General features: G+C 46.0%; 1 protein-coding gene across 4 annotated transcripts in view; it reads right to left on the bottom strand.

The window, feature by feature from the left end:
• LOC142903594 (voltage-gated inwardly rectifying potassium channel KCNH7-like) overlaps positions 1-10,642 on the bottom strand; it is a 63,202-nt gene that overhangs the window by 6,474 nt on the left and 46,086 nt on the right. For 3 of the 4 annotated variants that reach the window (XM_076049314.1, XM_076049316.1, XM_076049317.1), the window contains 6 exons: positions 9,336-9,567; positions 7,890-8,057; positions 7,583-7,782; positions 4,545-4,797; positions 881-1,086; positions 709-778 (listed from right to left, as the gene is read on the bottom strand). In XM_076049314.1, the coding sequence (XP_075905429.1) occupies positions 709-778; positions 881-1,086; positions 4,545-4,797; positions 7,583-7,782; positions 7,890-8,057; positions 9,336-9,567 (1,129 nt within the window). The remainder of the gene's footprint in view (positions 1-708; positions 779-880; positions 1,087-4,544; positions 4,798-7,582; positions 7,783-7,889; positions 8,058-9,335; positions 9,568-10,642) is intronic. The other variant, XM_076049315.1, reaches the window with a different exon arrangement.

Below are 10,642 nucleotides of genomic sequence, written 5' to 3'. Positions count from 1 at the left end.
GAAAAGCAGAAATATAAATCAGCTGCACTTGCTGACAAGTATTATTGAAGGTATGATAGGTCCGAAAAATCTAGAACACAATAAGAAAAAAGAACCGGTGCAGCTAGGGACTGAATCACTTTCCCTCTTTCTGATCAACACTTCCTGTCTTCCCAGGAGCTGCGTTTCCATGACCCCTGGAATATATATGGCTCAAAGGTTTTGACGCTCTCATGAGGTGGCTTTTCAGAAGTATCGATATAGAGGTCTCGCATCAGTGTCATGGAAACACTTTTTTTGCATTTACACGTTAGCAGACGTAATGTGACACCAGTTCCCTTCAAGTGAAAATAGTCACGTTATGTTTGGATGGAGAAGGAGACGGAATATTTTTTTTTTTTTTTACCAGTGTCATTCTTGACAGCAAACAAATGTAAACAAACAAAAACAAACATAATTCCCGTCATGGAAACAACCTGCAAATTACATTTGTACGTTGTTTAAGTATCGCTTTGATTTTGCAAAAAAAAACTGTCATGAAAACGCAGCCAATGAAATAATTTTATTTGAACTTGTCATTAAATAAAGTAGAGAATGGCTGCTGTAAAGTTTCCAGCAGTAATGTGAGGATGTGACGGATGGAAGCCAGCGGATGCTGACAGAACTGTTGCAGTTGTGGAGACGTTTGTGACTCATGGATGGATGTTGGTGCGGGTCGATGTTACTGACCTGACGACTGCTTCCTCTTGTAGGAGACTCGTCCGGGACACTGGTTGCAGTCGCCTCCTAGGCTGCTCGTCTGCAGACAAAGTGGAGGGGAGATCGCGGTGACTTTGATGCACTCATCCATCCCAGCCTTACACTTCAAGCTAACGCGCTAAGTGACCACTTCCGGCCCCACCTTGGCATTTTCATCGCGCAGGTCAAAGGTCAGCTCCAGGTTGGCCAGGAAGTGGTCGGCGAACTCCGGGTACATGTCCAGCACCTCCAGGATCTCGTCCCTCTGGATGGTGTGCAGGTCGCAGTAGCTCAGTGCCCGCACGTCGGCGCACGACTTCCCCGGCTTGGAGAAGAGGTGGATGAGCTCGCCGAAGATGTCGTTCTTGCCTGGGGAGAGCAGGTGGAGGAGGAGAAAGAGGAGGAGGAGGTGGAGGAGGAGAAAGAGGAGGGGGAGGTGGAGGAGGAGAAAGAGGAGGAGGAGAAAGAGGAGGAAAGGTGGAGGAGGAGAAAGAGGAGGAGGAGGTGTAGGAGGAGAAAGAGGAGGAAAGGTGGAGGAGGAGAAAGAGGAGGAGGAGGTGGGGGAGGAGAAAGAGGAGGAGGAGGTGGAGGAGGAGAAAGAGGAGGAGAGGTGGAGGAGCAGAAAGAGGAGGAGAGGTGGAGGAAGAGAAAGAGGAGAAGGAGGTGGAGGAGCAGAAAGAGGAGGAGAGGTGGAGGAGGAGAAAGAGGAGAAGGAGGTGGAGGAGGAGAAAGAGGAGGAGAGGTGGAGGAGGAGAAAGAGGAGGAGGAGGTGGAGGAGGAGAAAGAGGAGGGGGAGGTGGAGGAGGAGAAAGAGGAGAAGGAAAAAGAGGAGGAAAGGTGGAGGAGGAGAAAGAGGAGGAGGAGGTGGAGGAGGAGAAAGAGGAGGAGGAGAAAGAGGAGGAAAGGTGGAGGAGGAGAAAGAGGAGGAGAGGTGGAGGAGGAGAAAGAGGAGGAGGAGGTGGAGGAGGAGAGGCGTGTGTTAGCTCACAGCTTACCAGTCATTTCAATCAGTTTTGTGTAAACACAAAGAGGTTCATTATTAGCAGGGCGGCTGATTCTGTCGCTATGCTGATGACTCCCATTCAGACGTTATGAAATTATTAAATTCTCAACCAGTGAAATTCCCAATGATCAGTTTTGACGCCCGCCGTCTCGTTGGCAACGGCAAATTTGTGCCTTTCTTATTGATGTCTTGACTCGGCCAGCCGTGCGCTTCCTACAGCAGAAAACATTTCAGAAAAAAATGCTAATTTTCAATTTGTTTAATTTTCTTTTCATATTAAGGTTCCATTAGCACAATAGTTATATATATTTCTATAATAGAAAAAAGTCATTCATTACGAATGTGAAATGAAAGGACAGTTAATATCGTTGATGTCGTGTTGCGTTGCGATAATTTCCACAACTTTGTTGTTATTTTTAATCCCAGGGTCCAGTGGAGCAGTTTCACAAGACAAATTAAAAACAGACATTCCATCCACTGCTGGGAAACAGTGTTGATTATCCAGCCCTCAGTTTATAGCCTCTCGGAGGCTGATTGCCTCCCACTGTGATGGCGACTCACACTCTCATTTTGCAAACAGTGGCCAAACACGAGACAGGAGGGGGAGGAAGAGGAGGATGGGACCTTTAATTTGGCTCCTCCGGAGCTCGCTGCAAGTACACCGCGCCACCTGGTGGTGGTGCAGTGCAACACATTGCGGTCACTATGTTTACATGACACTGGAGAAAACCAAACTATTGCCTTAGTAGCTGCGTTTCCATTATAGTTTTTCGTAAAATAAAAGCGATATTTAGATATTTTGACAATTTCATAATTCTCGTAGAATCTCGTCCCACGAGACTCCGGTGTCTTTGAAAAAATATTCCGTCTCCTCCTCCGTCCAAACATAAAGGCCCATTTTCACTTAAAGTGAACTGGTCACATGAGGCCGTACGTCACGTCCGCTAACATGTAAATGCGAAAAAAGTGTTTCTATGACACTTTTGCGATATGTACCTCTCGATCGATCCGTCTGAAAAACCACCTCATGAAAACCTCTTTGCGATATTTGAGAGGTTTTTCCAAGCGTAGTTGCTTTCATTACCAGTTTTTTATTGCGATATTTAGGTTTTGCGCGATTCAAGGGGCCATGCAAGCGCAGCCAGTGCGACTATGACTGGACAACTGAAGTGCATGTAAACGCGTTAGTCTGACATAAATCGGAGTTGGAGAACTCTGATTAAGACACCCAGATAATGCAACTTGGAATTGGAATTTCTCCTTCATGAATACGCCTTAGTTGGAGTTTAACTGGACAATGCATGTGCACTCCACACTGCCCCCTGCTGGCGTCTGCCCCCCCCCCCCCCCGCAACAAAAAACAATCAAGGCACCAGCTCCTTCAACGCGTGGCGCTTTTACCAGTTTGTGTATAACCGAGGACACAATTACTTTGCAGAAGCAGTACGCAACCCTTTAGAATATACAGTACTGTGCACAACTGGCCAGTTTATACACATCAGGCGCTCGGCACCTGGAGTTGAATTGGCGCTTCTATGAAGTCTGAAACCACAACTGGCTGCTGGTGAAAACTGACTGTTCAGCAGTTGCGTGCAAACCTGCTAGCTCTGCATCCACTCGCCTCTTGTTCGGCGTGACCCTATTGTGTCGCCGCCGCTCTTCCAAACCTTATTGGCTGCAGGGGGAGTGGGGTGGGGGGGTGGGTGTGGGGTGTTGTGGGGTAAGGTGCACCTGCTGGAGGCCAGATTTACTGCCATAATATTTGGAATGCAGCCGGTGCCACTTTGCCTCCCTCCTGAATTCCTCAAACTGCCCCGCCGTGCTTACTGCCCTCCACCCCCCCCCCCCCGCCATCCCGCCATCACTTCTCCTTAGGCCCCACCCACTCAGTCTACTCCATCTCTCTTCCACAGCAATCACGCGCTCTTCCTCTCCTCACCAAAACAGATGCTCTAGCCCCCCCCTCCTCCCCCCCCCATCCCCGAGGCTGTGGCGGCGCCAATCACGATGTCCTTTGATGTGAGTTATTATAACGTAGCCAACAGGGAGCTTGGCAGCACAATTCACAAGCCGTCTTTATGTAAGCCAGCACCCGCTCGCCTCCGTCTGCAGTTCACGCAAAGTTAACCGAGCTGCCGTCGCCTGATCGTCCTTGTCAAGTCCAGAGTGACTCAGACAGTCGAGGGCTTCCTGACTTGAAGAGCAAGTGGTAGAAGCGGAAACTCTGCAGCAGCAGCAGATTTATTGGGAAAAAAAAAAGGTGAGTGACATATCGACGTGGGGGGTGTTTGGACTCAGACTAAGACTAATAAGAAGCACACAAACAAGTGTTTGCTAGTCATGTTTGACATCGACACTGCAGATTAGTCTCATTTAAATTAAATTAAGTTCAATTGACAGCTTATAATTCCGCTGTTAGTTCCTCTGATTAAACTATAACTTTATATACAGCCAGTTTGTTAAGGAAATATAATGAAAGACGCTGGTTACGCTTGATTACCGTTCCCATTGTCATGAATGGTACAAACCCTTTTTGTTGTTGTATGAATGGTATTAAGTAAACTAGACCGTTTTTTTGTAAAATAATTTCTTGGGATAAAGGAGCAGATTAAATAAAATGATTTATTCTTCTTTCTGCTCCCTTTCATTTTAGATTTAGAATTACATTTTTTTTTTTTTAACATTGAATTGTTATTTTCTGTTACAAATGAATGAATTAAAGAATAAAACGAATAAATAAATAACCACTCTGTTTTAAATCTATGTTCAGAGCCGTTCTCTTGCTTGCCACCTCCGCCCTCTCGGGCGACCCCGGCCGACTCACCCAGGATGGCCACCACCACGTCCTCCTTGAGGATCTCGATGGAGCCGCGCGAGATGAAGTAGAGCGCGGTGAGCACGTCGCCGCTGTGCACCAGCGTGTCACCGGGGGGCGCGTGGGTGGTCTTGAACCTCATGGCCAGGGCGCGGAGGCAGCCGTTGGTGGCGCCGTGGAAGGCCTTGCAGCCCTGCAGCAGGCTCTGGTTGAGGTGGAGGCAGATGTCGGCCTGCAGGCACTCCGGGAAACCCTTCAGCACCTGGGCGTCAGAACACAGGGTCAGAGCGGAAGGACGGAGGCGGGTCGAGGAAGGGGACGAGGTGGCGTGTCCACATGCACGGGCGCGAGCGGCCGGGTTTGGAAAGCGAGTCGGAATTTTTGTTTTTTGTCGGCGCGAGTCGCGGGTCGAATTGTTGGGAATCCCGGAGAGAATTAACCACAATTGCCACTTGTGTTCTTTCCTTCTTCTCAAAACCTTTTCTTAAAAACAAAGCCAAAACAAACGACAAAACGAAACCGGCCGTGTCTTGACGGTTCAGTGGGTCGTCGAAGCCTTTGGGCAACTTTGGCAACCGACAAGAGATGAGAGGCAACATTTAGAGACGGAGAGTTTGCGGATGAACAACGGCACAAACTGGAAAACCTTAGGTGTGTGTCATGCCTTTGCTTGCTTTGCTATCAAATCCTTTCTTAGCTAAATCATATATAGTGAAAATGATGACTTGTCCTTTATTCTGGAAGCAGCTGAAACAACAACCACAAAAACTACAAAAGTAAAATTATGACTTATAAATATATAAATGTCTCTCTGTCTCTCTATACATATGTATATATATATATATATATGTATTCATTAAATATATGTAACGGCTTTTTAATCAATTCAATTCAATTAAGCAATTTAATGGTTTCAGCTCTACTCCAAAGTGTTCACACAAGCAGCCGTGTTGATTATTGCTACCCGCCAGGGACTGTTGAAATGACAAAAGATTGAATTTATTTTACACTTACCCTTTAAAGACAAACATGTCGTGAGTGCTGACAAAAGAGCTAATTAGCAGAACAATGAGAAGCTGGAGGAGCACACAGTCAAACCACTGACTCAAACACAAACTGGGGGACCAGGGGGTGGAGGTGGTGGGGTGGGGAAGGGGGTGGAGCTTCGGGAACATTTAACAAAGGGGACGAGAGGAAAGTTTCTTCTCGCCGTCACGTCACGCCAACGACACCAACACAGGAAAACAAAAAAACACGGTACCATTTATTTCCCCCTACAGGCGCGAACGGCATATTTTTTTGTTCAATTGGAACAAAGATAAAAAAAAAAAAAAATGATAAAATTAAGATTGGTAGATTTGGAAAGGAAAGACTGAACAACATTTGGCAAGAGCACGTTTGCTGCCGAGCCGCTTCCGGCTGAGCGGGGAAACCTGGCAGTAGTGCCCCGGGTGAGGCGATTCACTCTGTCTCTAGAACCAGACGGAGGTTGGGAGCTCGTTTGAATACACAGATTGCATGCAAATAATAGGGGGCGACGGTGAGGCAGACCGCGTGCAGGTCTAGCTGGGACAAAAGGAGAAATAATAAAAACGGACAAATGAGTGCGGCCTGCCGGTTCTCTCCGTGTCGGGACCTTTTCTGCACGCATGTGGGTATTGTTAAAATGTATACATATATATATATATGTACAAATATATATATATCATAAGGTTTGTAAGGTTGGCTAAGGATGGCTCTGACAGTCATTGCCTTCAATGTGCTTTAAAAAAAATTGCTAAAAAATGCAAACATTTCTAAATAAAAGATTTGCATAATATTCATACTTAGTTGTGTGCTTAACCTTGGAAGAGTCAAAAAAGCATCATGGTTTGTATTTTGGGCTCTTCAGAACTGCCGCCTTCTAGTGTGTTCACACAGAATTTTGCATGCTTGGCATTCTCTCCATCACTTTCAATTACATATTAATCAGGAATGGTTTTCATGAAACACTAAAGTGTTCGCTTAATTGTGAAGCACATCTTGACTGTTTTCTCTGCACAGTGAAGAAAAGTCCTTGGCGTGCAGATTTTGTTCATGTGTCGGCGACCAGTTTGAATGAAGTCTTCAGCTTATTATTACACTGTTTACTTGTTCGGCCCACAGGACACAGCGTCAGTAAACAGCAAACGGCAGCCAACGGTCAGGATGCTAACAACAGCACGACAACGGTAGCGCGGTCTCATATTTAGATAGAAAAACAAAACCATACAAAACAAACAAAACCTTTTACAGTTTTGTACAGTTGATTGTCTCACACTGTTGTATCATCAGACTGTGAATTGTCTTTGTTTATGTGTTATCGTCTTATTTAATCTTTCCAGCAGTAATTTGAACACACATCCACACTGAGGTCAAGAGGCAGCAGCTAGCTTTTTCTCCTTGGGGCCCTGTCCTTATGCTTCGCCATTACCGCTGCACTGTTGTCATTTCCAGTAACGCATGGTGATGGCTGGCGGTCGGATGTGAGCCGAGTTGCTTCTCGTTCTCGTTTGTCGTCCACGTGCACGGCGACGGGTGTATTTTTAAACTTGGGATAAAAAAAACAAAAAAACAACAACATGTATTTAAAAATACCCACGTACGTGTGAAGCAGGTGTGTGACAGACACTTGGGAGAACGCGTCCTCGAATAACATGCAGTTTTTTTCTGTTGCCATTGGCATTGGAAACAGCTAGATGGGAAAAAAAAATCTACCAAGTGAGGGAGCATTCAATGAACATTGGTTGTGTTGCACATGTACCTCCTGCTCTTACCAGAGTGGCGGCAGTCATTCCGTTTGACAAGAGGCAGACATGGAAAAGACAAACTGATATAAGTACCATGAACAGCATCATGGGCGACCGCTGCACAGTATTACTGGAGTAGTAAAAACATTATGCTACGCCGGTGACATAGCCAGACTTTTTCCACATTGAGGATTGAGGGGAGGAGAAGAGAAGACGCAGCGGCGACTGGAAAAACAACATGAGGCTGAGGTGCACAGGAAGACAAGAAGTTTTTCCTACCATGTTCATGTCGATGCCGTTGGTGTACGTCCAGGCGTGCTGGAAGTACTCCTCCAGCCGCTGGCGCAGCGGGTTGGGGATCTGGTGGAAGCGGATGAACTCTTTGACCCGCAGCATCTGGAGGTGGTAGCGGGCCGTGCCCGAGTAGAGCCGCTGGATGATGGCCGACACGTTGCCGAAGATGCTGGCGTACATCAGGGCTGGGAGAGAGCGAGCGCTTTCAGTCACAATCGCAAAACAGTCACACACACACACACACACACACACACATTTGTCTTAAGGATTCTCCTATTGGGGCTGCACTCACAGCCGATGAGCATGACGCAGATGGAGAAGATCTTCTCCGAGTTGGTGTTGGGGGAGACATTCCCGAAGCCCACGCTGGTCAGGCTGCTGAAGGTGAAGTAGAGCGCCGTCACGTACTTGTCTTTGATGGACGGACCCGAGCTGGGGTCGCTGTAGTTGTACTTTTTCCCTGGAAGAGGCAAAAAAATAACATGTCCTGTGTTTTGTGTTGTTTTTTTGTTTGTTTGTTTGTTGACTCTATTGGTTTGTCTTTACTGTTGTTAATGTACCATTTTTGTCTTTTATTAGTATGTTTTTCAGCACTGACAGTGAATTTGTGTGGCAGTGGACTTCAACAAAGTAAAAGATAAAGTACGTTTAAACTTGATGATACACACAAACAACCTCGTCAAGTTTCTGCATATCTATTTCAGGTGTGGAACAATTTCAGTGAAAAAAATCAAGCAAAGTCCAAATATCAATCAATGAAAAAAAAAAAAAAAAGCACAAAAATGGATTGTTTCACAGTTACGAGGGATAATAATGGTACATTTTGATCATCATGCACTACGGCTGACTGATTACTGTTGATTATCATGCATCATTTATTACATACTGATGGTAAACGGATGAGCATACGTGAACGTGATTGTATGTGTATGTGTATATACGTATGTGTGTAGGTATATGTATATATGAACGTTATATGAATATGAATGAGTAGGAGTTGGAAAGTGAAGGTTCTGGAGTGGCCATCTCAGTCTCCTGACCTCAATATCATTGAGCCCCTCTGGGGAGATCTCAAGCGTGCAGTTCATACAAGACAGCCCAATAATTCACAGGAACTGGAGGCCTTTTGCCAAGAAGAATGGGCAGCTTTACCATCAGAGAAAATGAAGAGCCTCATCCACAACTACCACAAAAGACTCCAAGCTGTCATTGATGTCAAAGGGGGCAATAAGCCGTATTAAAAACTGGGGTATGTAAAGTTTTGATCAGGGTCATTTGTGTAGTTTCTGTTGTCATTCTGATGGAAAAAAGAGTAAACACAGTTGTTTGATAACAAATGGCTTCATCTAAGCACTAACCATGAGTGAAAGAAAGGTTTTTGTGTTATCATTCATATTCTCTGAAAAATGGCCAAGAAATCATAAATTCTGCCAGGGTATGTAAACTTATGAACACAACTGTATACATATATATATATATATATATATATGTATATATATATATATATATATATATATATATATATATGAAATATCCTTTTTTTGGGGGGAAAGGGGTGAGAGTTAGAAAGCCATGCTTCTTCTCACTCCTTTTCAAACAGGTCACTGGTTTTCTTTTCTGTGTTTTTCTATATTATTTTATTTTAAGGAGTCGTCTAATAGCGGTCAGGAAGCCCAGTCAAATCTGCATATATACATAAAGTAAAATAGGAAAGAAAATGACAGTAAAGCTCAGTTACCGATGGACACGCCCAGGTTGTCCAGCCAGCCGATCTTGTGCTCCAGGTAAGGCTTCTCCACATTGCCGATGGCGTACCAGATGCACGCCAGCCAGTGGGCGATGAGAGCAAAGATGCACATGAGCAGCATGAGGACGGCGGCGCCATACTCCGAGTAGCGGTCCAGCTTGCGGGCCACCCGCACCAGCCGCAGGAGGCGGGCTGTTTTGAGCAGGCCGATGAGGGTGGTGGTCTAAGGGAGAGAAAGAGAAAGTGAGAGAGAGAGAGAGAGAGAGCGAGAGGGGCAAGCGAGCGATCAAAGTCTTGGAAGCAATACAAAGTAAAAAGAAAGAAAGCAAACGATTATTGATTTACGGCTAACAAGTGTTGCATCATCTTCCTCAATCTTATTTAATGTAAATCTGAATGTACCAAGTGATGCACCCTGGACCCATACACATGTTTATGTCAGTGAAGAGGAATTAGAACACGAAAATCAAAGCTACACCTCTGCATAGGCCACACTTGGAGTGTGCAAGTGCTCTCGGACTTTGTCCTCAATGTGCAAAGCTGAGGTAAACTTAGATCAACATTGCATATAAAGCTTCCATTCTCCTTCCGATCATCCTTGGATGAGGGAATTTGTCCCTTCAAAGTAAAGCCCCGCTGTTTTAAAATGGATACTGAACAGCTTTTTGGGCGACAGCTCGCACACACAGAGCTGCATCCTCCAAACACGCACAATGTGGTTTTTAACAAATCGAGCTAGTTCGTCTCACTGATCAAAGTGAACAAGCGGACTGTCTCCTCTGACGGAGTGCGCAGGGTTGGGGGTCAGAGGTCAGGGATCAGGGCCACGGCGAGAGATCTCCTTTGGATGAGAGGCTGGGAAACATATGCAGCCGGGGAACGGCGTCGTCTCATCGACAGCGAGCGACCAGACGCCCCATCGTTCCCGCTGGTGTGAACAGATAAGGTCTCGCCATCACGCCTGTGGTTTACATGCATCATTGGGTGGGGTGGGGTGTGGGTGTGTGTGTGTGTGTGTGTGTGTGTGTGTGTGTGTGTGTGTGTGTGTGGCGGCTCAGTGTAAACAGGTTGACGATGCAAATAAGCACCACCAGGGGGAGGGGAGGGGGGAGAAAAAGGGAGTTTGGTGATTCATTCCATTGGACCAGGATGAAACTGCTTGATGGAAGAAAAATCAGCTCTCTGAAAACAAAAAAACAAAAACCCGTCAGCAGCTTGGTTTGGACTGTTCTAGTCGATGGGGAGACAAAACCCCCCCCCCCCTCCTGACACTCAGTTCCGTTGCAATTAGAGCCTTT

Source organism: Nelusetta ayraudi, unplaced genomic scaffold (genome assembly GCF_046127955.1).
Source record: "Nelusetta ayraudi isolate G7.1 ecotype Tasmania unplaced genomic scaffold, CSIRO-AGI_Nayr_v1 ptg000114l, whole genome shotgun sequence".
Lineage (NCBI taxonomy): Eukaryota > Metazoa > Chordata > Actinopteri > Tetraodontiformes > Monacanthidae > Nelusetta > Nelusetta ayraudi.
The sequence above is the reverse complement of the archived record's forward strand: the minus strand, read 5'-3'. Positions and strand labels throughout refer to the sequence as shown.